This window comes from Hirundo rustica, chromosome 9 (assembly GCF_015227805.2).
Source record: "Hirundo rustica isolate bHirRus1 chromosome 9, bHirRus1.pri.v3, whole genome shotgun sequence".
Lineage (NCBI taxonomy): Eukaryota > Metazoa > Chordata > Aves > Passeriformes > Hirundinidae > Hirundo > Hirundo rustica.
The window spans coordinates 1,710,851-1,736,613 of record NC_053458.1 but is presented as its reverse complement, the minus strand read 5'-3'; the positions used below and the strand labels follow the sequence as shown (position 1 = coordinate 1,736,613).

The following is a 25,763-nucleotide window of genomic DNA, read 5'->3' as shown; positions in this document are numbered from 1 at the left end:
TGTTTGCCCGTGGGATGGGGAAAGAACAAAACCCAACGAGGCAGATCCGGAATCGTTCTCCCTCCTTCACCCCCCCCGGCCAAACCCTCTCTGAATCAATCCCGTCTCCCAGCCAAGTTTCTCCGTTTCCGGCTGGCTGCAGCCCCTAACGCGGCTCCCCTTGCAGCGGCAGCGGCAGGGATGGGCATGCTGCCCTTCTTCCCGAGTCAGCACATGGTGGGACAGGCTCTGGCCGGGCCCAACGCCGCGGCGGACAAAGGCGAGGCGGTGCCGGGAGCGCAGCCCTTCCCCGCGGCCCTGCTGCGGGCAGCCCCCGCCAAAGCTCCGGGCCAGCTCAGGAACTGCGACTCCAGCCTGCCGGTAAGGAGCGGGCGGCAACGCTCCGCTGCTGCTTCTCTTGGATCCTTTCCGCCCCTTTCTGCTTCTCTTTGCGTCTGCTTCCGCCTTTCCTCCTTTCCTCCTTTCCTCCTTTCCTCCTTTCCTCCTGCTTCCTCCTTTCCTCCTGCTTCCTCCTTTCTTCCTGCTTCCTCCTTTCCTCCTGCTTCCTCCTTTCTTCCTGCTTCCTCCTTTCTTCCTGCTTCCTCCTTTCTTCCTGCTTCCTCCTTTCTTCCTGCTTCCTCCTTTCTTCCTCCTTCCCTCCTTCCCTCCTTCCCTCCTTCCCTCCTTCCCTCCTTCCCTCCTTCCCGCCTTCCCTCCTTCCCTCCTTCCATCATTCCCTCCTTCCCTCCTTCCCTCTTTCCTCCCCCCTTCCCTCCCTCCTTCCCCCCTTCCCTCATTTCCTCCCCCTTCCCTCTTTTCCTCCCCCTTCCCTCTTTTCCTCCCCCTTCCCTCTTTTCCTCCCCCTTCCCTCTTTTTCCTCCCCCTTCCCTCTTTTCCTCCCCCTTCCCTCTTTTCCTCCCCCTTCCCTCTTTTCCTCCCCCTTCCCTCTTTTCCTCCCCCTTCCCTCTTTTCCTCCCCCCTTTCCCTCTTTTCCTCCCCTGCCTCTTTCTCCCCCTTCCCTCTTTTCCTCCCCCTTCCCTCTTTTCCTCCCCCTTCCCTCTTTTCCTCCCCCTTTTTTTCCTCCCCCTTTTTTTCCTCCCCCTTTTTTTCCTCCCCCTTCTTTTCCTCCCCCTTTTTTTCCTCCCCCTTTATTTTCCCCACTCCCATGTCTCCAGTGTGCGATCTGCTCCATCCCAGGAGCATCCTGGACCCATCTCCGTGTCCCTGCCGTTGTGGCTGATGAGAACAATGCTGCTCCTTGGTGGTCCAGCTGAATGAACAAAGGAGGCTCCACAGCGCTGCAGGGCTTTTTTCCATGTGTTTGCCTCGCTGTGTTCCATGAGGAAATTCAGTGTCTCCTTTAAAGGCCTAAAAACTGACCTCGGGGTTGAATTTTGTGATTAATCAGGAGCAGTTCTGGTGGTGGGTTGGAGTTTCCAGGTGCTTGTGTGTGTATATAAATTTTCCACTTTCAATTATCAGGTTTTTAAATAATATTTATTCCTTTGAAGGTGAAGTGTGAGAGGATGATGGGATGGGATTTAAGAGGTCTCATTCTTTCAGAATTTTTTTCCTGCCCTTAACGAAATTTACCTTTTTTATAATGCACATCAATACTTTGACATTTTTTGACATACTTTGACATGTGCTTAATTCATGATTTTCCTGACATTTGGCCTTTATTTCCTTGTGTCTCCAAGTGAAAAGAGTTGATTTTATCTTGGCCATGTACTTAATGTTCACTCCCTGCATCTGGAATTGTTTGAGTGATTATTATTCCTTCACTTGCCTATAAAAGGTTTTCTTTTGTTTGTTTGTTTTGTAATATCCTTTAGGAACTTGCAGTCTGAAGAGGAATATTCCTACAAAAACTGTTTGGAAGAAAAAACTGCAGGCACTGTGTCCAGCTTGCTGAAATAAAATGGAACTTTTGAAGGATTTGACTTCAAAAATTTGATTTTATTTGACAAGTTGCATTTTAGAAGTTTTTTGTTTTGTTGTTTTTTTCATAGGACTAAGCTTTTTCCAAGACCCTGCTGGGTCACTTAACCTTATTTCTGATCAATTTTACATCAATTTAATGAAAACCGTCTATTTTTCAGACTCCCTTGAAAAAACAGACTTCTCTGCTTGGGGAACCCCCGAAAGAAATTCGCCTGAGCACCAACCCCTACTTGAATTTGGCAAGTGTTTTGCCTGGTATCTGTCTGCCAGGTAAGCAAACATTTCATGGATTTCATTGCAAATATTTCTCCTGTTTGCCTGGTAAATCCAGTGACCACAGCATTAATCCTTAAGGAAATCTCGTAGCGTGTCTTAAAATTACAAAGTAATTTATCCTGACGCTTAAATTTTCAGAGGCTCACAAGCTTGTAGTTTCAATTTTGATCCTGGACCAGAACCTGATTCGTGTGGTTTTTCCAAGGCAGGCTCTGTTCTTTGTGTTCCCAGCAGCAATTGCCAGCAAAGCCTCCAGCCCTCCGCAGCAGACCAGCCTTGCAAACAACGTCATGGATGCTGCTGTGTCTCAGGGAACTGCATCACAGCACGCCATGGAAAATTACTTCACTTATCCCCAGCAGCCTGGGGAGTACCCACAGGTAGGAGTTCCACAGCTTGGTGTCCCCTGGGGAATACCCACAGGTAGGAATTCCACAGCTTGGTGTCCCTGGGGAATACCCACAGGTAGGAATTCCACAGCTTGGTGTCCCTGGGGAATACCCACAGGTAGGAATTCCACAGCTTGGTGTCCCTGGGGAATACCCACAGGTAGGAATTCCACAGCCTGCTGTCCCTGGGGAATACCCACAGGTAGGAATTCCACAGCTTTGTGTCCCCTGGGGAATACCCACAGGTAGGAATTCCACAGCTTGGTGTCCCTGGGGAATACCCACAGGTAGGAATTCCACAGCTTTGTGTCCCTGGGGAATACCCACAGGTAGGAATTCCACAGCTTGGTGTCCCTGGGGAGTACCCACAGGTAGGAATTCCACAGCTTTGTGTCCCTGGGGAACACCCACAGGTAGGAATTCCACAGCTTTGTGTCCCTGGGGAATACCCACAGGTAGGAATTCCACAGCTTTGTGTCCCTGGGGAATACCCACAGGTAGGAATGCCACAGCCTGCTGTCGCCTGGGGAATACCCACAGGTAGGAATTCCACAGCTTTGTGTCCCTGGGGAACACCCACAGGTAGGAATTCCACAGCCTGCTGTCCCCTGGGGAATACCCACAGGTAGGAATGCCACAGCCTGCTGTCCCCTGGAGCCTCTGGGGTTGTCCCAGAGCTGCTCCATGTTTTCTCTGGGTGTTTTTCCTGAGCCCCTCTGCTGACACTTTATCTCTGTCAGTGTTCAGAGCAGATTTAGCACAAAGAACGTTCCCTGCTCAAATCACAGCCTTCGCAAAAATCGTTTCTTGAGAGCCTGAACTCCGGGCACTCGCTAAAAAATGATTTCTTGCTGCCTCTGCCTTGGCTTCTGTCTGCCTTCAGAACCAGGGGTTTTTTCTCTTTGCCTTCCCCAGAAGTTTTTAAGTCCTGAACTTTGGCTGGAGGCCAGAGAAGAGAGCTCTGCCTGCCTGTTCCTGCCGAGCTGGGGGGCTGTTTGCCAGCTGCTCCCAGAGCACAGGATGTGCTCCCCATGTGCCCCACGTGGTGATCGGAGCCTGGCCAGGAGCTGCAGCGCTCAGAGCCTGTTCCACTGGGAAAGAGAATTCCCATCTTTTCGTTAACCATGCCGAGTCTGTGTGGAACTGTGACTGTACAGATCAAAGCTGAGAGCTGCCTCCTCCCCAGGCTGCCAGGGGGGAGGCAGGGGCTCTCCTGGGCTGCTGGCAGGGAGACCTGGGAGCCCCCAGATCCCTGGGAGTCAGGTGGCTCCCGAGGATGGAGAGCGTTTGGGTTGGGAGGCTCCCAGCCTGGCCAGAGGTGCACAGAGCAGGGCCAGGCACCTCTTGGATCAGATCTGGTGCCTAAAGGGGCTCCAGGAGAGCTGCAGAGGGACTGGGGACAAGGCCTGGAGGGAGAGGACACAGGGAATGGCTTCCACTGCCAGAGGGCAGGGCTGGATGGGATTTTGGGCAAGAATTGTTCCCTGAGAGGATGGGGATGCTCAGAGAAGCTGTGGCTGCTCCGTCCCTGGAGGTGTTCCCAGAACAGGAATTGCCGGGCCACAGGTGCCTCTTGTATGTTTTAAACACTTAGCATAATTTTAAACGTTTGATTTGAGCTTCACCGCTGGTGCTGAAGGTGTTTGGACGCTTCTTGGAGAGCTGTGGGTTGTAAGAGCCGTAGGCAGACATGGGAGGGGATTTGTGCTCCTCTCTAGGAGGCTGTCCAGCAGTGGTACCAGCATTATGCTCACTCTACCCAGGCCAGAGTGGATGGCTTGGAAAGCGAAGCCTCTGAGGTGAGAAATAATTTTAATTTTCTTGCTGTCTCCACTGGCTGTTGCTCCCATCAGCTTTTGGACACCTGCTTTGTGTGTTGGCACGGGAATGAGGGGCTGGAGAGCGTGGGCTGAAGGCACTGCATGGGCACTGCTGCAGGGCAGCCCTGCACCCCCTGGAGTCACACCCAAAATATCCCTCTCTAAAAATCCCCCCACCCAAAACCACCTGGAACGCTCAGGAGTGGATTAGAAGATTCCCACCAGGCAGCAGCACACCATTAATGGCATTTCCCAGTGCTGAATTTCCCAGCTGTTTCTTGCCCAGGCTGAGGTTTTTGTGACCAAAGAGAGAGAGACTTTTGAAAGGAATTACACAAATCATCCAAATCCCACGTTTTGCTGCAGGAATTGCTGCACACCCGAGCTGCTGTGAATTGCACCTCTTGTTAACTCAGGTATTTCCAGAGCTGCTGAGACGATAGCCAAAAAAAAAAAACCCAAACCCAAATTATTAAACCTTTTTTTCCTTCTACTTCACGGATCCCTTTCTGGATTCAGGAATCTCCAGGATCTTTCCCAGACTACAGCAGCACCTGCCTGCAGGTGGTGCCTGCCCTTTTCAGTGGAGCCCAGGGATCCCAGCAGGGCTCACAGCCTCCTCCAGCAAAGCCCTTAAAGCAGGTGAGAGGAGAGGAGAGGAGAAGAGGAGCAGTGGTGAGAGGAGAAGGAGCGGCAGCTGCAGATGCTTCTTCCCTGTCTGGTGCTGCCCCCGAGTGGAACTTTCCCTCTGAATCCCTGCTCCACACAGTTCTTAGGAACGGGAGGAGAAGTTTGGGCAGCTCCAGAGCCTTGCAGAACCCTCCAGGCCCTGGGGATCAGCTCTTCTCAGGGCAGGGCAAGGCTGGGTTTTGGGGAGCTGCTTGGAGAGAGGTGGGTGTGCAAAAATGCCTGGAAGGAGGCAAATGAAGTAGGAAGAGATGAGGAGGAGGAGGTTCACACTGGGTTTTAATGGATGTTTGCCTGACTTGCAGATGGTTTGCACTAGGATAGAATCTCTGAAGTGGAAAGAGCGGCTCAAAAGCAGCTGGAAAAGCAAATTTAAAAACACAGGATAAATCTAAAGATTTTTACCTCCCTCATTTGTGAAATACACTTTTTTTTTTTTTTTTTTTTTGTGTGTGTGTGTGTGTGTGTGTGTGTGTGTGTGTGTGTGTGTTTCTAAAACAGTTCTTAGAGCATCTGCAGGTTTTCGTGGTCTTGGGCAGCATCCAGGTTACCAACAGCCCCCTCACTGGGTGCTGGGGGATAAAATGGCTTTTGTTTGGAATTAGAGCAGGTTCAGCTGCAGCCTCCAGCCAGACTCACTGAGCAAAGCTTCCTTTGCTGGGGCTCCAGTGGACACTGAGTTCTCAGTAAATGGGGTGGGAATGCTTTGGAAACAGTGAGGGCAAGTTTATGGAGCCTGGTTAGGATTTAGAACTGAGGAATTCCTGTCCCTGTGCTGTAGGTAAATCCCACTGCTGCTGTTTTTGTGGATGGGAGAGCTGAGGGGCCTGGCCCTTGCATGAATCTGTGGGTTCAGTTCAGCCTGGACACGAGATTCCTGCGTTTTTTCGGAGATTTTGAAGGCAGTGCATTCCTTTTAACTCCAGCAATTCCTGACTCCTGGCTAGAGCTGGCTGTGACATGGTTTGGGGTAAAGATGGCCAAAGCCTGGCCATGGGCTGGGACGTGAAAAAAATTTGAGTTTTCAGATTCCCAACAGCTCTGACGTGGCTGGAAACGATGGGATGGCAGCAGCAGGAGCGAGTGTGGGGTTTGAGGCGAGCAGCACCTCGCAGTTTCTGTGCAGAGCGGTTCCTGGGGTGGTGCAGAGCAGCTCCCTGTTAATGCCAGGAGCCATAAAAGGCAGGAGGAGCACGGCCAGTCCCTTGGCACAGGCACAGCGGCACAGTTTGCTCCAAACTGCTGGAATCGCAGATAAATCTGTGAAGAGGCTGCTCCCAGGAGCCTCTGTCAGTTCAGTGTGTGCTTGCAGGAACCTTCAGCTTGTTTGAATCCTGCTTTTTTGGTTTGTTTTTTTTTTAAATCCGGCTGTTTCAGAGGCTCAGGAGGAGCAGGGTTGGGGGATTTGTGTAAAACATCAGTGAGCCAGGACGTGGTGGAGGGACACAGGACATGGGTGACATCCCCATGGCTTTAGAACTGCAGGAGAGAGGACGGGGGAAAACTTAAACCTTCCCTCAGCCAGTTTTGTGTTTCTGATGAAGTTGGCCTGAGCAGGAGCAGTTTGAGGTGTGAGTGTGAGCAGCACAGGGTGCTCGGGGAGCTGCTGGGAAAGGTTTTTCCAAAGGGAAGGGGAACCCGGGGAGAGCCCTGGGAGCAGCCTTGGAGCAGCTGTGCCCTCACAGAAACCCCGCTCTGGGCCCCTCAGGGCTGAGTGTGCCAGAGCTGAAATTCCAATTAAATATCCATTGCTGCTCCATCCGTCCCTCACTCCCGTGGAAAGGCAGAACCTGAGCTCCTGCCCAGCTCTGGCACAGCTGGAAAATTCATCTTTCACCTCCTGGTTTGGCGTGGGAGCTGGGCCAGGGCTGTTCAACCCCCGGAGCTCTGCAGGAGGAGTGAAAGGTGCCTGACGGTGCAGGCTGGAGGTGTTGGATCAGCTGCAGGACGCGCCCAAAGCCGTCCTCCCACGGGATTTTATCCGTGCGCGGTGCAGTGAGGCCCCGGGCCCGGCACCACGGCACTGATCCTTTTGGCAGCGGGGTTTGTTTAGGGAAGGGATGTCGTTGTGGGAAGATGAGAGACTCCAAATACTTCAGAAAGCAAAGAGCATAGAAAAAAGGCTTTATTGGTTAATAAAACAATTAGACTACTAATTGTTTTATTACCTTTTATGAGGTGTTCTGATACAGACTTAAGGTGGTTGGTGAACGGGAACGACACTTCTCTAATCCCCTTGGTGAAACCAGAGAAACAGCACCTGGAGAAGGATTGTGTTGGGACAGGATAATTGTTTGCCAAGATTGTTTTGAGGAGAGGCTTTCTTGAGGAATTTTTCCTTGGGGAGAAAAAGCGGCTGCCAGCAGGCTAAAATCTCCCAGCCCCAGAAATACCGGGACACAAACCCCAGCCCTTCACGGGAAGGAGTCGGGAATTCCCACGGGGAAGGAGTCGGGAATTCCCACGGGGAAGGAGTCGGGAATTCCCACGGGGAAGGAGTCGGGAATTCCCAGGGGAAGGAGTCGGGAATTCCCGCGGGGAAGGAGTCGGGAATTCCCGCGGGGAAGGAGTCGGGAATTCCCACGGGGAAGGAGTCGGGAATTCCCACGAGAAGGAGTCGGGAATTCCCATGGGGAAGGAGTCGGGAATTCCCGCGGGGAAGGAGTCGGGAATTCCCGCGGGGAAGGAGTCGGGAATTCCCGTAGGGAAGGAGTCGGGAATTCCCAGGGGAAAGAGTCGGGAATTCCCACGGGAAGGAGTCGGGAATTCCCGCGGGGAAGGAGTCGGGAATTCCCGCAGGGAAGGAGTCAGGAATTCCCATCGTGGGGCGCCAGTTGTTGGCAGTGGCGCTGTGGGTGGTGTCACCGGTCCCTTGTCCCCGCAGGTGGCCCCGAAGCGCAGCTCCTCGTACCTCGTGTCCTCCCCCGAGCCCGGCCCCGTGGAATTCCCGGCTCCCGGAGGAGCCGCGCGTTACTCGGAGTCTTCCCTGAAGAAGAAGCGAGTTTATTGATCCATCCCCGGGGAGCCCCGGCCCGGCCCCCGGGAATCCCTCTGTATTTATTGCTGCCTTAACTTCAGACGAGGAGTTCTTTCTGCCTGGGGTGAGTGTCCCGAGAGGAGCCAGCTCTGTCCCGGCACGTGCAGGGGGTGACGGAGGTGGTGGCTGAGGGACGGAGCACGGGGACTTGGGGAGCTGGGGCAGCTCCACTGAAAGCAATAAAAACCCGCAGGAAAGAAAGCCGATCCTCTCCCCAGTCCTCAGCCTGAGGGAGTTAAAAGAGGAAGTCTTGAGAGGAATTGTTTTGTATTTTTTTTTTTTTTTTAAACTCAGAATGTGGGTTGTTGTTGGTTTTTTTGTTTTTTTTTTTTTCCCCCCCAACTTTCCTTTTTTTCCAGGATTAAGAGCTCTGCATTTACAGCCTTTAGATTTTTAATATTGCTTCTTAATCCTGGAATGGAGCGATACCAAATGGATTCCCAGAGCCCCGGTGATGTTCTCAGTAAAAGGGAGATGCTGTTCTGTGCTGCCTTGGAATATTCCCTGGGATTTGGAGAGCTGATCCTTGGACAGTGGAATAACTTTGTTTTTAGGCTGAGGATCCACAGCTTTTCCATGGAGGAAGTCATTCCTGGTGTGGGACAGCTCTTCCTGGGGCACCCCACATTTATCTCCCACTTTTGAGTGTATTTTCCTTTTTTTTTTTTTTTGTTTTGTTTTTTAAGACTTTTTGTATTTTTAGCTTGTTAGCAGCTGTGGCTCGAGTTGTTCTCTTCTGCCATCAGCCCCTGGAGCTGGAGATCAGCAATCCCTCCTTTTGCCATCAGTGACAGGTAAATGAGGAGGCAGCCCTCATTCCAAGGCTTTGTCCAAACCCTTGGAATCCTGCTGCAAATCCATTTGGATTGACTTCACCCAGGAGCCGCCTCCTCCTCCCTTTTCTTTGCTAGAGAGCACTGAAGCCATTTTTCAATACTGATTTTATTTTTCTTTTTTTTAATTAAAAGTCTTAAACTTTGCCTTTCAAGCTTTGGGATGTGACCAGGATCCACGTTTTCAAAGCTTAAAAAAAAAAAAAATCCCAGTTAAAACTCCCTCTTCCCTCAGCTGCTGGAACTGCTCCACAAACAGGAGCCAGGAGCTTCTCTGGGATCCTGCCTGTATGTATTGATAAATTCACTTGTAATATTTTGTTTCGACTGTTTGTATATGCAACTTTCTCAACTTGTTACACTTTTCAATGAAAATAAATTGTTGGTACTTATTTCAAGTGGATTTTTTGGTGGGAGGAGAACAGCCCTGGACTCCTTTAATCAGGTAAGGTGGGAAAAAAGTTTTGAAAGAACACCATCCCTGTGGAAATTCCATTTTAAAAACTCTCCTCTGATTAATTTATGATGAAAAAAGGAGGCACGTGGAGAAAAAAAAAAAAAATCTTTATTAGACTTGTTTGTATAAAGAGTAACAAAGTGCTTCCAGATTAAATTCAGCTTCCTAAGTGACATACAGAAACAGTAACACTGTAAAAATAAATCTGACCTCCTTGGAGCTCATAATTACCATTTTTATATATATATTTATATATATATATTTATATATAGACCTCTTCCTATTATTGCCAAAACTCGAGGATCTCTTCAGAGCATTTTCCAGCTCCAGGTGTGGTAGGAAAAACGATGGCAGCACAAGGTTCCAGTTAAACCACTCGTGGGCTGAGTCAAAATGTTCTTTAAAAAATTGCTTGGAGGGGTTCCCATTCCCTAGGACACCCCTGGGTGCTCAGGCCTTGTTTTCCTATTGCATAATCCCCTCCATCATTCCCATCTCCGTGAATTCCTTCCCTGCGCATCCCTCGGCATCAGGGATGCACAGTCACATCCATCCCCTCCAGTCTGGGGGCTCCAGGGGGAAGAATGTGGGAGTGGAGTTAGGAAAAGCAAATGATTTATCCCCCAGATTGGGGTGTTCTCACTGAAATGCACGGCTGTGCCCACCCCTCCACGCTTCCAGGGGTGCTGGGTTTAATTTTTATTTTTTAAATACCTGTAAGAGCTCGGGGCTGGGGCCTGCTGGGTTAAAAAGAGCTGAAGATTTTGCCTTCCCAATATTTTTATGCCAAAGTCGTTTTGTTTGTTACTAGGATTTAAGTGCAGGTGAAGGGTATTTTGTCAGCCGACTTCAGAATTATTAACTGAGCCCTCTTACAGCCACTGGCTGAGGTTTGAGCTGAGAAATGCAGTGGATTTTCCCAGCTCCCATCATCCATCAGGGCAATTCCAATCGTGGCACAACCAGAATCAGAGCAGGATAAAAACCGCCCTGGGAGAACAGCAGCAAAGGGAGCTGCAGTTCATTCTGCCCAAACGTTTGAAATTCTTTTAATCCAACTCTTCAGTCTGTTGGTAAAAGAATCCTTAATAACCACAACAGCCCAGCCAGAGTACAAATTACAGGAGTGAAAAAAAAAAAAGGAATAGCCTTGGGCGTAGATAGTTTGCTGGGCATTTAAAGTCCTGACGGGATTTTAAAAAAGAAAAAAAAAATACAATTAATTACATTTTACTCATAATCGTTTCAAATCCTTGGATTAGGTTGTAGAAGGTGGTGCGCTCGTCGTGTTTGTAGATCCAGCACTTCCTCATCAGCTGATCCACCTGGCAGCACAAACGGGGAGATTGTGAAAGGAGTGAAACATTCCTAGTTTTCCAGCACAATGGACAAACAGAAACACCTCAGGTGTTGGGCAGGGTCAGCAGGGACCTGAGCAGGGAGTTAGGTCAGGTATAAACCAACACAGCGGTTCCAGCCACAGGAATTGCCCAAATCAGAGGGATTCCCAAGGAATTTTCATGGATCCAGGTACTACAGCAAGTCCTTGACCCCTCTGAAGGGGCCCCACAGACTTGGGAATGTTAATATCAAAAAACATCTTAATCCTTGGAAACCTTGGAAATGCCTTTTCCCAGCACTCCTGGAGGTTGTCTGACCCGAGTGGTCAGGCCTGTGGAACCAGGGAAGTGTGACCCTGTGGGGCTGACTGTGTCCAGACAGAGCAGATGGATGGACCTTCCTTCCTCCATCAATCCATCATCAGTCATCCATCCATCATCCATCCTTCAATCCATCCATCCATTCAGCCCTCCTTTCATCCTTCAATCTATCCATCCATCCATCATCCATCAATCATCCATCCATCCACTCATCCATTCCATCATCCATCCATCCTTCAATCCATCCATCCATTCATCCCTCCTTTCATCCCTCAATCTATCCATCATCCATCATCCCTCCATCATCCATCCATCATCCCTCCATCATCCATCCATCATCCATCCATCATCCATCCATCATCCATCCTTCAATCCATCCATCCATTTGTCCCTCCTTTCATCCCTCAATCTATCCATCCATCATCCATCAATCATCCCTCAATCCATCCATCATCCATCCATCCCTCATCCACCCACCCATCCCTCCCTCACCTCCTCGGGGCAGGTTGGTGGCCGTGGCAGCCTCTTGTCGTCCTGCAGGACCCTCACGAGCCGCGCCACCGTCATCTGTCCCTGCGTGGGGCCGATCATCTTCAGGAATTCCTGTGGGGACAGCGGGATCAGCTGGGAATCCCTCCCCACACTGCAGGGAGCGGGCCAGGATGGACCTGGAGGAAGGTGTTCCCCGGGGAAGGGGTGGGACGGGATGAGCGTTCAGGTCCCTCCCGCCCCAGCCGAGCCCGCGCTTCTCTGACTCCTGCCCTTGCTGCCCGAACCAGTGAGAATTGTCTCAGATGGTGGGATTGGAGCAGCTCTGGCAGCCTCTGTCCCAGCCACTTACTGCCATGGGGCTGGACTCGGAGTCGCAGTAGGTGAGGAGCTCGTAGAGCGTCACCCCGAAGGACCACACGTCAGAGGCGATGTAGAACTTGCTCTGCAGCAAACACTCCGGGGCGTACCTGGGCACACGAGGGGACAGCGTCACACCCAGACACGCTCACGCAGGGCCAGGGCCGCGGCTGGGCTCGTGGGGCCCTCGCACACACATCATTGATAAACGGGGGGTGTTCCCCTGCAAGGCGCTGTGAAACCGAGGAGACCAAACCCAAAACGGTGGGGAAATGAAAGAAACGGCACAAGAGGCGAGTACAGTCCACCCCAGGTGCCTTCTCCTTGCTCTCACTGTGTCTCACTGAGGCCTTAGGAAAGCAGGAGACTCCTGGGGAGCGCAGGAGCAGGGGGTCCCTGTCCTGCCCGGGCCCCAGGCCGTACCAGAAGACGGGGCTGTCGCGGTCGTCCTTGACGGTGTAATACTCCTTATCGGTCTCGATGGCCTTGGTGAGCCCGAAGTCGCCAATCTTCACCCTGTTCTCACTCTCCACCAGGACGTTCCTGGCTGCCAGGTCACGGTGCACATACTGGCAGGAGCCCAGGTAGTCCATGCCCTGAGAGAGGAGGAAAGAAACCTTTTATTTCCTTCTCTTTTATTCCTCCCACACTTTAATCCCTTTTTCTCCAGTTACTGCTTCACGGGGCCTGACCGTGCTCTGCACTCTCATCTCCATCCCCTTAGACTTCACCTCGCTCCTTTCCTCTTGCCAGCACATTCCAGGTGCTGCCCTCCCTCCTGATCCTCCAAATCCTCCCCCAGGAACAACTTTCCACAGCAGACTTTGGAACTGGGAACCTCTTCAGTGTTCCCCTGCTGATCTTTGTGCCGGTAGCACCCAAAGCATGGGAGGGATTGGTGTAGGACTGATCCTTGGGGATACAGGAGGAGAATGGGTTTGTTGCTGATGTTTTCCACCCCTCTCACCCCGCTGATGGAGCAGAGGAGCTGCAGGCTCAGGGCCCAGCTCACCTTGCAGATCTGAACTGCGTATCTGAGCAGCTGCTTGAGATTGATCTTGTTCTTGTTCCGTGGGAGATACTCCTTCAGGCTCCCAGAGGGAAGGAATTCCATGATGAGTTTAATCCCACTTCCTCCTAAAAACCAGAGCACGTTCAGTTTGCAGACCCTTCTCACACCGTGAGCACCAACAGCTTTTGTACAGGCCCAGAAGCATCCCATGGCTCATTCCCATCATCCATCCCTGAGCCAACCCACAGGAAAACCTGCTCCAGGCAGGACATTTATAAATTCCAAAGGAAAACCCATGCACTTGTTAATATTCTGCAAGCTTTACCATCCTCTGTGCAAATCCCCTTGTATTTGACGATGTTGTCGTGATAAAGATTCCTCAGGATTTCAATCTCCTTCTTGAGGTCAGCGATGTGATTCCCTCCGCTCTCCGGCTTCAGGGATTTCACTGCCACCTGCTCCCCGGTGTTGTCACCTTCTGGGTCATACCTGCACAGTTCCACCTTGCCAAAGTGGCCCTGGGTGGGAGAGAAAGGAGCATCCTTGAGGACAACGCTCACACAGTGACACCCAGGCACTGACTGGGGTGTTTATGTGACACTGCACATAAACAGTGTCCCCTGGCTGTGGGGACACCCAGGCACTGACTGGGGTGTCTGTGGGGACACCCAGGCACTGACTGGGGTGTCTGTGGGGACACCCAGGCACTGACTGGGGTGTCTGTGGGGACACCCAGGCACTGACTGGGGTGTCTGTGGGGACACCCAGGCACTGACTGGGGTGTCTGTGGGGACACCCAGGCACTGACTGGGGTGTCTGTGGGGACACCCAGGCACTGACTGGGGTGTTTATGTGACACTGCATGGGCTGTGGGGACACCCAGGCACTGACTGGGGTGTCTGTGGGGACACCCAGGCACTGACTGGGGTGTTTATGTGACACTGCATGGGCTGTGGGGACACCCAGGCACCGACTGGGGTGTCTGTGGGGACACCCAGGAGCACTGGCTGTGTTCTGGGGGTGACGTTCCTCTTACCTCACCCAAATCGCGGATTCTTTTCAAGAACCTCTTCTCAAAGAGAGTGGGATCCACCTCGGTGACGGGTTTCTTCTCCGAGACAATATCGGGATCTAGGAGGGGAGAACATCCCAGGTCAGATTCCCGCACGCTCCGACGCTCCCAAGCCATCCTTGCTCCATTCCCACTGTCACGTCTTTCCTTCCTTACATCCCACCTGCTTTCTGACAGGGAATTCTCCATCCACTGGTGCCACTCTGGATCCGCTTCCACACCCAACACCCAGATTTCTCCTGGTGAACTTCCCACCCTGGAGCAGCTCCTCAGCCTCCACGAGGCTGGAAGGAGGAGCTCTCCCAAGCCATCCCAGCCAGGAGTCCGTGATCCCAGGTGTCCCCTGGGCCTTACTCTGCTCCTCCAGTTTGTTGATGTCCCTCATGATGGCCCTGAAGAAGGGTCTCTGGTGGGGGTCGTAGTTCATGCACTGCTTCATCAGGTCTGCCAGCTCCTTGCAGGACGGCGTGGCCAGCACAAAGTGCCCCTCGTAGAACCTCTCCTTCTGCGGGAACAAACGGGAATTCCAGGGATTTTAAACTTCCATGACTCAGGGTTCTGAGCTGGGGCAGTGCCTGGACTCCATCTCTGAGGTCTTTCCTAACCTGGGCAGTTCTGGGATTCCACATCAGAGGATGTGACCATTAAATCCTTAATTCAGTGTGAGCTTTGCCAAGGAAATCCCCCTTTTCAGCTGGAACTCGGATCTTTACAGCAGAGAATTCCAGTGAGCCGGATCTGGAGCGACCACGTAACACCCATCAAGTGTTTAAAAGCTGCTGAACTTTCAGGAATCGTTTCCTGCCAGGTTCTCCCAGTTGTTCATGCACCAGGAGATGTTTAGCAAGGACACCCTGGGTGCTCCTCACAGGCCCCAGCTGCAGGCCAAGGCTGGGATGGGCATTCCCAGCCCTGCAGCGCTGTGGCCACAGGCACGAAGGGCACAACCAGAGTGACTCCAGTTCTTTAAATTGCAGAGAACAGCAGCGGTGTCCCCTGGGAGAGCCTTTGGAATCAACCCAAAAGAAACAAGAGAAGGCTGGGAGAATCTCACTCAGCTGCTAGCTGCACACAGGGGTTACAAAAGGCTGGGAGAACTGGGATTTTCTGCTGTGAAGGCTCCAGGGAGAGCTCAGAGCTCCTTCCAGGGCCTAGAGGGGCTCCAGGAGAGCTGGAGAGGGACTGGGGACAAGGGATGGAGGGACAGCACACAGGGAAAACTGAAGGGCGCAAGAGGATGAATCCAGGTTCTTGTAAAACAGTTTTTACCTCTGCTAAGGTCTTGTCTTTCAGTGGAGTTTCTCCATTATAGCAGATTTCCCACAGGGTTGTACCAAAACTCCATTTATCTGCAGCGATGCTGAGGTTTTTGGAATCTTCAACGCACTCGGGTGCAATCCAGGGGATCCGCTCAACGCGCTCTGGGATCAAACACATCGGGGAGGAAACGTCACAGGGGGGAGAGAACAGCTTTCAACTACTGAGCTGTTCTTGTCTGAAACACTCTGGAGCTGCAGAGTTTCTGGGTTCTCAAATTCCTGCGTTTCAGAAGGATGTTCCTGCAGCTTTTACAGGCCTGGAGCCATCCACAAGCTGAGATTCCTCCTGTCCCATCTCACTGGACAGATTTTTGTAAGAGGAATGAATGCTCTGAACACCCACTGCGTATCTGCAGATCCATGAAAGCCAACTGCTCCTATTCCAGAGCCACTCCTGGCTGCTATCAGTGACATTTCTCCCCTTCCCTGCACCTACCCTGCCTGGACAGCACGGTGATGGGGAGCCCCGGGTCGCTGAGCTTTATGAAAGGGCCGTACTCAGTGTCAATGCCCTCTCTTGCCAGCAGGATGTTCTTGGTGCAAACGTTCCCGTGCACCAGATCCTTGTCCTCCTACAGAAAAAGCAGGGAAAGAACAGTCAGAGGTGCTCGAGGGATCTCTGAAATATTCCAAGCTGAATTCCAAAATTAGACCCGGGAAGAAACTGGAGCTCTGCCAGCGCTCCAGGATATCCACACCACAGGGGAGCCCTAAACTATTCCAAGCTGAAATCCAAAATTACACCCGGGAAGAAACTGGAGGAAAAGAAGGAAAGGAGGAGCAGGGAAATGGAGTGTTCAGCACTTTTCCTGGAGGGGAGGTGTATTCCCAGCTAGGTGCCTTTGCCAGGGCGGCTCTTACCAGGTAGCTCAGGGCGCTCGCAAGTTGTTTGGCCACTTTGAATTTCCACGGGGTTGTGAGAACCTCGCTCTTCTTGTGCATGAACAGATCCAGAGGCCCGCATTCGACAAACTCTTCAACCATGATATCTGCAAAGGCAGGTGCACAAAATCGTTGTTTGGAGTCACTGCATTTGTGTTCCCACCTCCCAGGCTGGATGTTGGGGAATGTTTTCATTTCGCCTTGCCCAAGGTTGGTTTCAGTGCTCAGAGTGCAGGTTGAAAGGCTGAGGGGCTTCGTGTGGCAAATGAACATTAAACCTGGAACCAGGTGTTCCAAAGGTGGAATTTTAATGCACCTAACAGCTTAGAAAAATAAGCATCAGGCTGCTCTCGTACCAAAATTCCTTTAGCGTGGCCCTGTTTAACTTCCACGTGTAACTCAAACTCCTTTCCTGAGCCTGGAAGAGCTAAAGCTGGGGCATGAAACAATTTGTATTTTAATTTCCTAAAGCTTTGCTCTCCTTCTTGTGTCCACAGCACAACACTGGGTTAAAAAGTCACGTAAAGGTGTACTGTACACACTTACACTTTTTGTCTGTGTGTTTATACGTGCACAAACATAAAAACGAACACACATAAACGTGGCCGCGCTCGAAATGCAGAATTATTACAAACAGACATCTATTTCCTACAGATGAACGCCTGTTTGTAACCAATGTAACACAAATATTACAAACAGACATTTCTTTCCTACAGATGAATGTTTGTAATCACCGTAACACAGTGCCAACGCCACGCCTGCCACCCACGGGGCGCTTTGTATCCACCCTGCCCCTCTGCCCTTCCAGCCTCAGGGAGCAGCTCAGGCACAGCGTGGCAGAGGGGTTTTTATTGGGAGAAAAGCTTTCCCAGGTGCTCTGCTGGGGCAGGTGCCCCGTGGGGAGGCGCAGAGCCCCTGCCAACCCCTGCCCTGCACTCACTCTCCACGTTGCGGACGCAGACGCCGTGCAGCAGCACGATGTGTTTGTGGGACACCTGCCTCATCATGCTGGCCGTCTCAAAGAACGCCTGGGGAAAGGGAGAGAAATCACATCCAGCTGCTGCCTTCCAGGAGCTCAGCACATCCACAGCAGCACAAAAAAAAAAAAATAAAAATTCCCTTTTTAGTCACCTCGAGATGTCAGCAGGGGAGCTGGACCTGCAGCAATTCCCCAATCCCAGCCCCTTTTTTATAGAAGTTTTCCATGAACAGCACACAAAAGCAAAAACAACTTGCCAAGGAAATGTCTCTGTGGCTGGGGTCCAGGACTTTGAGCAGGACTCGGATCTCTTTTTCGTTCTGATACCCTTCGTCCTCGTCGTCCTTGAGGCTGAGCATCCCGGAGTAAATCTGGGTTCTGGTGCCTCTCCCCAGGTGTTCTCCCTGAGACACAGCAGCAGGGGTGAGTCAGACAGGAAGCAAACGCAGTTTACACAAATATTGATTGGCATCTGCGCTTTTTGCCGTCTCTGCCTGATCTGGTCACAGATTTCAATTGCTCCGGTGAGAACCCAATGACAGAGAGCTGCTTTTGCATCAGTGAGCTCTGAGCCTCCTCCCCACGTGAATTCCTTGGATATTCCACCTCCACATCATCCAGCAGGGTCCCTGGGCTTGAACATTCCCAGACTAAACAAGTGAATAAACAACAGCTGGGGCTCTTATTCACGAACTGCTGCTGAGGTGATCTTTAATGTGTGTCCAATAGCGAGAGGAAGCAATATTTCACTGGCAGCCTTTGTTTGGGGAAGCAATTTCCTCCAAACGAACAGAGGATTCTGCCCGGGGATATTTTTGCAGGATGCTGACTGTAAACACACCAACCCAAACCCAATCTCTGTCCGCAGTGCTGCAGCTAAAAACCCCCCAACGCCTTCTGATTTCACAGAAGAAGCCAAGTGCACCATTTAGGAGCTCTTTTAGCAACATTAAATCTGATTTAAGCCTATTCAGGTGCTGAGGTTTATTCAGGTGACCTGAATAAGTATCTACAAACGTGGGGAAATCTGAAAATCTGGGCAGATCTCAACACAATGTTCTGACTGCTCAGAGCTTTTCAATACTTCTTTTATTTTAACTTTAGAATTTTGCCTTAAACCTCTGTTTCTCTCATAAATCAGCCTTTAAGAAAACACACCCACAACCAGCACAGCTACCAAGAAATGACCTCAAACCCCCCCCTCTTTTCCATCAGAAAACTTAAAGAAATCCCCAGAGACCAAAGAAAGGAGAAGACTCCCGAGCCCTCCTTGGTCCCCGCGGAGGCACAAATCCCGCCCGGGCCCAGGCTGGAGCTTGCTGGGGGCTCCTGGGAGAGGCAGGAGCGGGCACAGCGGGGCTGGGGCGTGCCCAGGGCCACCCCGGGGCGCTGAGCACCCACCTGCACGATGGCGTCCTTGCGGATGCGGTGGAAGCTGAGCTGGCTGACGGGAAACGCCGGCTGCCACTCCTGCGCCCTCTTGGTGGCCACCAGCAGGTTGGAGATTTCTGCAAGGACACGGGAGGAGATGGGTTAAAATCCACCCCTCCGGGGGGAAAAAAGGAAAAAAAAAAAAAAAAAAGGAAATTTGGACTCGATTTCTGCTCCTCGTCCAGCAGAAAAATCACTGGAGCAAAGGGTTGTGTTGGTGTTTATTAAATAAAGGGTTATTTATCAGCCAGGTCAGGGGGATACGGGGCAACTGAACCCAGTTTTGTGCACAAAGGTTGGAGGAGAAAATCGCTGTGCTGTACGTGGAATAAAATGGGATAAAATGGGATAAAATGAAATAAAACATCCCCCATCCATGCCCTCCCGCCAGCAGAGCCATCTCCTTTCCTCTTCACCTCCTTCCAAATTCCCTCAACTCTTGCAAACACCAACAGGGCACTGGAATTCAGCTGGGGAATGGGGAATGAGCGGAAGGAACAGACTCAAAAATCCAGCGCTTCCTCCCCGCTGCTGCAGGACAGATGCAGGGGATTTGCACACGAATTCTGCCTTGCAGGCATTATTTCCTGGGAGAGAATTAACTGCCTGCTGCTGCTGTGAGCACAGCCTGGGGTTAAATCATCACCTGGGATTCTGGAGTCACCAGGGATAAGCACACCCTGCATTAGGCCTGCATCCCCTGAACTTCTTTGTGAACAATATTTGATTAAGTATTAAAAAAAAAAGAAGGAAAAAACCCCCCAGGGAACAGACAGAACAGGGAACACGCACTGAATCGTGCTGGAATTAAAACCAGGGAGAAGCTGATCCGGGCAATCAACTCCCTGACTCCTTTTTTATTTTATTTTATTTTATCCCAAATCCAGCCATCAAAATGAAACCAAGATGCCCAAATGTCCCCCTGTTCCGGGCCAGGTTCTCTGTGCAGAGCGAGGAGCTCAGGGCCTCCCCCAGAGCCCAGGTGATTGGTGTGGCTCAGTCACTCCCGTTTCTACCAGGGAACCGTCAGCAGCTCAGCACAGCACCGCACTGAGCCTCCTCCCTGGCACCAGACAGCCGCAGCACTCGGTGAGCTCCCAGCTCCCAGCTCCAGAGCGCTGCCATCAGCCAACAGCCACCCACGGGACCTCACAGACGATTCTGTGTCACCAGGCTCCTCAGGACGTCACCTGGAGCAGATCCCTTCCCTGCTGCTGCCCGGTGCAGGTGAGCTGTTAGACACCAGCTCACAAGGAGAGCGCCCACAGCAGGTTCCAAGCCTTTTCTCCCCTCCCCAAACCTGCCCACAGCACCTGCTTCGCTTCTGACAAAACTCCAGAGAAGGAAAAAAAAAACTTCAAACCTCTTTTTTTTCTTTAAAAGAGCTTGACAGCAGGACACAGCACTAAAAACACCTTAAAAAAAACCCCCTCCTGTGCCTGGAGTTTGTTCCTTTGCAACAACAAAACAAAATGCAGGCTACCTCTGGGTCTGGGCTGGCAGCACCTCTTCAGGGTGAAGCTGATGTTGTCTGTGCGGAGGATTTGTCCCTTCAGGTGATCCATGAGGTCTTTCAAGGATTCAAAGGATTTGTTGGAGCCATTGAGGAAGTATTCCCCTTTCTTCACCTCGATCTGGAAGTTCTTGTAAGGGCCTGAGTTATTCATCACCTGGAGTCGGAGGGAAAGGAAAGCCAAGAGGATCACTGGAGTGAAGGAATTGTTTGTAAAGCCAGCAGAGCTTCCCAAAATCTTGGCATCACGCGTAGGAACGGCTCAGCCCCTGCTCCTGAGTCAAGGCTGTCTAATCAAACTGCAACAAAGCAGAAAAAAACCTTAAAATTCCCGGAATTTTCACTCCCAGGAAGGCTCAAAGAGAGGAGCACCAACACAAAGGGGTGATCACCCCATAAGCCCAAACTGTGGTGTTTTGTTTTGGTTTTTTTTTTAAGAGCCTGAGAAAATGCAGTTCTGCCTCTTCTGGAGGAATTTTCTCTTCATTTGGTCAAGAATTGCAGAATCTGGAGCAGAACTTCAAAATCTCATCTTGAAAATAGCAAAAGTCCCTTTCCCACCCCAGACTGTTCGATGAGATTTCAGTCTGATGCTGGGATCTTCCAGCTTCACTCAGAGGTGCTGGGGAGGGGCTGAACTTTTGAACTTCCCCATCTCAAGAGCTCTCAGGGTGTCCCCTCTGCAGCTTTGGGTCACCTCTCCCTTCCCTCTTTTCCAAGACAAAATTCCTTTCTTGTTTTGCTGTTAGAAGAGAGAGCTGAGCATCTTTTTTTAATAAGTATCTACAGGAGATAAACCCAGTGTCAAATACCCCTTCCTGACTCACCACTGGTTCCATGACCATTTTGTCCTAAGAGAAGGATTTAGGTTATCATTATTTATCATTTATTATTCATCATTCATTATTATTATTGCGTGAACACTTTAAATATTCTCCCAAACCACCGAGTCAGCTGCAGGCTTCCAGCCGAGGCCGGTGTGGATTTAATTCCATCAAGGGAATTCAATCCATGGCCAAAAAGGCTCCAGGGAAGCTGAAGCGTGCTCAAGGCGAGGTGAAGTGACAAATTCTCTGTGTCCTGAGTTTCAAATGTTTCATTTTTCCCCTGCTCCTGCACACTTTGATTGGGAGGAATGGAGCTGCTCTGGATTTAATCAATCCCATTTGGAGAAAAGGGCTGGGAAAAAAAAAGCCAATTCCCTCTGCAGAGATGAGGGCGAGTGCCCCAAAGGACACAAAAACACATCCCCAGGGATTCCAGGGAGCACATTCCTGCTGGGATCGTACCTCTGAGCCTTCCAAGCACGTCACAGTCATGAGGATGTGGTTGAAGTTGGTGCAGCTCCACCTCAGCACGTACATCCCCACCTCGTTCCCCTCCTGCCTCAGCTTGTTGATAGCATATTCCGTGCTGGAAGGGAATGGACAGTGAGCAAAACCAACAAGGGAGCATCCAAAAACCTGCTTTTGGGATGGAACATGAGGGCAAAGCTCTGGTTGGGGCGTAGCAGCAACTCAGAAATAGTTCTGTCGTTATTGAAATAGCATTGGAGGGTTTATTGCTCACACTGGGCTGCACAGAGCAAGGGAGGAAGGATTTATGGAAGGGAATTCTGCATCCAGCACCGTGCAGGTGAACTCCTGGGTTTCTACAGTTTACAGCTTAAACATCAAGGGAAAAGTCACAAAGATGGGTGGAGGGCAGAGAATTCCTCCAGGAGTTTAAAAACCTCAAGGCTTTGTCCATCCATCCGTGGAGTCCTGAGCGTCGAGACACTTCCGTTCCCTACCTAAAATATTCCCTTGTGTCCATGGAGAAAACTCTTGGAGAAAACTCTCCTTTAGTGCAGAAACATTGAGTCTATACACAAGTAAGGAGAGAAACACCCATATTTTTTTTTTCCCCTTTAACAAAATTAAATCTTTTCCAACCTTTCGGTAACCACCGTCCATCCAAACCCCGCATTTCCTCAATGGGAATTACAAAAAAAAAACCCCAAAAAACCCCTCAAAAAGCAGAACTGACTGACCAGATGGGCCCGTGGCAGCCGTTCTTGATGTTGTGCTGGATGAGGGGAGGAGCCACGTCCGTGCACAGGTAGTGGTGGGCATCTGCTGTGAGCCTGAAGTAGCCATCGACCAGCGAGGTGAAGGACAGGGCCTCAGCGTGGGAGCTCAGCTTCAATTCCTGCCACAAAGCACAGGGAAGAGTCAGCCAGCAGGGCCAGGACACCAGGAATCTGCAATTGATGCCTCAAAGTTTTATCTTTGCTGTGTTCCACGTTCTGTGCTGCCCAGGTGCAGCTCTGAGCTCACACTCAGCGTCACTCAGCTCTCTGCACACAGCAGGGACACAAAACAAATCCTGTTCCTGCTGCACACCAAGGACAACTTCCAGCCCCAAAGCACAAACAGCGGTGGCTGGCGGGAGGAACGAGAGGGATGGGAGCTCACAGCCTGGAGCTGGGATGGGGCAATTAAACCCCAATGTGCAAATGGACCAAAACTTATAAAAGTGTGAGACCTCGTGACCATTTGTCCATTTTGTGTCCATTTTGTGACCATTTTGGGTCCATTTTGTGACCATTTTGTGCCCATTTTGGCTCCATTTTGTGCCCATTTTGGCTCCATTTTGTGCCCATTTTGTGCCCACCTTGGGTGCAGCCCTGCCCAGGCTCTTGTCCTGCCCAAGCTTTACCCTAAAGGCCTTTCAATAAATCCCTGCTTTATTCTCTGGCTCTGTCCCGTCTTCTGTTCCAGCTCAGCCTTTCCAAGGCGTCAGAAAATCCCTGGAATGTTGGTGTTAATGAGCCAGGAATATCCAGGCATTTTTGGCCACAGGAGGTTGGGATTTAGTGGCCATTCCCTGCCTGGACACTCGGCTCTCCGCTGTCACGAATTCTGTAATTCCTCACGGGAATTCTGAGGGAAAGTTTGGCGCCAGTGTGGACACAACTGCAGTCCCCCACTTTTGCCACCACTTCTGCTCTGCCCAGTGTCAAGGGCAGCACGTTTTGTGTTATTCACACTCCAAATGTCCCCCAAGGACTGCTGCAGTGCACCCCCACACTTTCACACATTAGGAAAGTTTAATTTTGACCCCTGGAACTTTTAAGGAAGGAGAACCAGAAACTTCCCTGCTCTCCTCACCAGGACAAAGGCACCAGTTGGATCCTTGAGCTGTTCCTCAAGGAACGTCGCTGTTTTCTATCGGGCAGCAAGGCAAAAACCCCTCCTGGGTTGCTGAACATTTAAGAGAGAGCACAGAGATTCTTGGGGCATTTTTGGGGTGTCTGAGCAGCTGCAAGGGATCTCCCTGCACTGCTCCTTGGTTTTGTACAGTTTGTTATTTTCACTTTTTAATTAAAACCTTTTTGCTTTTCCCAAACACCTCTGATCATCCTGTCTCACTGATTTTCCATGAGCCATTTCTCAGAGGTCGCTGGCAGCCCTGAGAGTGTGACGAACCTTCGTGGGGCTAAAACCACTCTGACCCCAGGCAGAAATGCATCAAAGGACGTTGTCACCTTCTGCCCAACCCCACCCTGGCTGCCCATGGAAGGGAATCCTGCTGGAGCCCCGGGCACTGGGAATTCCAGAGTTCCTGTGCTGCCAGGCTCTGAGCCCCCAGCAAACACTGCACTGACCTGAGCCCGTGGAACAGCTCCCAAAATGGAGTGACAGCGCTGGGATTGTGGCTGTGGGGTTTGGACAGAAGTGTGTGACAGCACAGGGTGCAAAACTCAGAGCTGAAGGGTTTAGAATGCAGGAATAGAGATAAAGCAGGATGGAGGATTTAGGGCAGAGGCTGAGTCCTTCTTTTTCACCTTCTCCATGGGTCTGGGTGGGATTTTGTAATTGGAGAGAAAAATCCGCATTGTGGGCCAGGGGTGGTTGGTTATTGGGTTAAAAGTAAAAATAATTTAGGTGCCATCTCACAGTTGGACAATTTGTTCTTAAAAAGCCTTGTAGAGAGAGAGACAGAGCCATTTTCACTGTGTCAGCCAGAACTCACAGCTGTGAGCCTGTGACACAGATAAGAATTAATAAACATCTGCATCCAAACCCGAACTCTGCATCTCCCGAGCGTTAACCCCGGCTCCGACGGGAGAAGAGAAAACAAGGAACCCCCGGAGACGATGCAGCCAGGGCAAGCTGAAGTGCCAAACTCCCTGCCCCGAGTTCAGAACCCTGGCTTCCAGCAGGCTCCTGCAGAGCTCTCACCATCCTCCTGTTGTCCTGCTTGTTGATGCTGACCGTGGCGTCCTTGATGACCACGTGGGTGATCTCAGGGAAGTAGGAGAAATTGTTCCACATCTCCCGCAGCTTGTGCTTCTCCTCCTCCTTTCTGGGCTTGCCGTCGGATTTCTTCTTCTTCTCCTTCTCTGTCTGCACAGGCTGCGGAGGTGTTTGGGGTAAAAGCTTTAGCGGAAACGTGTTTAGCACAGTGTTGTTACTCTAAACCAAAAAGGCATTCTAGAATTGTGATCTGAATTAATTATCTATTAATTCGAATTCTATAGTAGGGTTATTGTATAAAAGATGGCATTAACATATAGAAGAATAATGTCAAATAAAGAATGCAATGTATTGTAATACCTTTAAACCAAATAGAATAGTGATCTAAATTAATTATCTATTAATTCGAATTCTATAGTAGGGTTATTGTATAAAAGATGGCATTAATATATAGAAGAATAATGTCAAATAAAGAATGTAATGTATTGTAATGCATTTACTCTATACCAAAAAGTCATTTTAGAATAGTAATATAAATTAATTATCTATTAATTCGAATTCTATAATAGGGTTATTGTACAAAAGATGGCATTAATATAAATTACAGAATAATGTAAAATAAAGAATGTAATGTATTGTAATACCTTTACTCTAAAGCAAAAATTCATTCTAGAATAGTGATTTAAATTAATTCTCTATTAATTAGAATTCTGTAATAGGGTTATTGTATAAAAGATGGCATTAATATATAGAAGAAAAATGTCAAATAAAGAATGTAATGTATTGTAATATATTTACTCTAAACGAAAAAGTCATTCTAGAATAGTGATTTAAATTAATTATCTATTAATTCAAATTCTATAATAGGGTTATTGTATGAAAGATGGCATTAATATATAGAAGAATAATGTAAAATAAAGAATGCAATGTACTATAATACATTTACTCTAAACAAAAAATTCATTCTAGAACAGTAATATAAATTAATTATCTATTAATCAGAATTCTGTAATAGGGTTATTGTATGAAAGATGGCATTAATATAAATTATAGAATAATGTCAAATAAAGAATGTAATGTATTGTAATACATTTACTCTAAACCAAAAATTCATTCTAGAATAGTGATATAAATTAATTCTCTATTAATTAGAATTCTATAATAGGGTTATTGTATAAAAGATGGCATTAACATATAGAAGAATAATGTAAAATAAAGAATGTAATGTACTGTAATACATTTACTCTAAAGCAAAAATTCATTCTAGAACAGCAATATAATTATTTATTAGTTAGAATTATATAACAGAATTATGATATAAATGATAAAATATAAATGATAGAATAATAAATATTGAAAATAATATAATATATTGTAATACA

At 49.7% G+C, this 25,763-nt stretch overlaps 2 protein-coding genes across 4 annotated transcripts in view; one reads left to right on the top strand and one right to left on the bottom strand.

Annotated features, from left to right (window-relative positions):
- The window catches only part of RAVER2 (ribonucleoprotein, PTB binding 2), a 29,509-nt gene extending 20,195 nt beyond the window's left edge, over nucleotides 1-9,314 (top strand). Inside the window, exons 9-14 of the mRNA XM_058421750.1 lie at nucleotides 167-360; nucleotides 2,082-2,193; nucleotides 2,434-2,579; nucleotides 4,307-4,387; nucleotides 4,928-5,050; nucleotides 7,980-9,314. Of these exons, the coding sequence (XP_058277733.1) occupies nucleotides 167-360; nucleotides 2,082-2,193; nucleotides 2,434-2,579; nucleotides 4,307-4,387; nucleotides 4,928-5,050; nucleotides 7,980-8,105 (782 nt within the window). The 3' untranslated portion in view covers nucleotides 8,106-9,314. The remainder of the gene's footprint in view (nucleotides 1-166; nucleotides 361-2,081; nucleotides 2,194-2,433; nucleotides 2,580-4,306; nucleotides 4,388-4,927; nucleotides 5,051-7,979) is intronic.
- Nucleotides 9,315-9,510: 196 nt separating this feature from the next.
- Nucleotides 9,511-25,763, bottom strand: part of JAK1 (Janus kinase 1) — a 65,758-nt gene continuing 49,505 nt past the window's right edge. For all 3 annotated transcript variants that reach the window (XM_040073446.1, XM_040073447.2, XM_040073448.2), the window contains 18 exons: nucleotides 24,367-24,540; nucleotides 22,173-22,330; nucleotides 21,430-21,553; nucleotides 20,111-20,297; nucleotides 18,598-18,704; nucleotides 17,454-17,600; nucleotides 17,158-17,245; nucleotides 16,197-16,324; nucleotides 15,772-15,907; nucleotides 15,286-15,437; nucleotides 14,371-14,521; nucleotides 13,981-14,075; nucleotides 13,270-13,462; nucleotides 12,945-13,069; nucleotides 12,356-12,528; nucleotides 11,925-12,042; nucleotides 11,576-11,686; nucleotides 9,511-10,747 (listed from right to left, as the gene is read on the bottom strand). In XM_040073446.1, coding sequence (XP_039929380.1) covers nucleotides 10,646-10,747; nucleotides 11,576-11,686; nucleotides 11,925-12,042; nucleotides 12,356-12,528; nucleotides 12,945-13,069; nucleotides 13,270-13,462; nucleotides 13,981-14,075; nucleotides 14,371-14,521; nucleotides 15,286-15,437; nucleotides 15,772-15,907; nucleotides 16,197-16,324; nucleotides 17,158-17,245; nucleotides 17,454-17,600; nucleotides 18,598-18,704; nucleotides 20,111-20,297; nucleotides 21,430-21,553; nucleotides 22,173-22,330; nucleotides 24,367-24,540 — 2,469 coding nt within the window. In that variant the 3' untranslated portion in view covers nucleotides 9,511-10,645. The remainder of the gene's footprint in view (nucleotides 10,748-11,575; nucleotides 11,687-11,924; nucleotides 12,043-12,355; nucleotides 12,529-12,944; nucleotides 13,070-13,269; nucleotides 13,463-13,980; nucleotides 14,076-14,370; nucleotides 14,522-15,285; nucleotides 15,438-15,771; nucleotides 15,908-16,196; nucleotides 16,325-17,157; nucleotides 17,246-17,453; nucleotides 17,601-18,597; nucleotides 18,705-20,110; nucleotides 20,298-21,429; nucleotides 21,554-22,172; nucleotides 22,331-24,366; nucleotides 24,541-25,763) is intronic.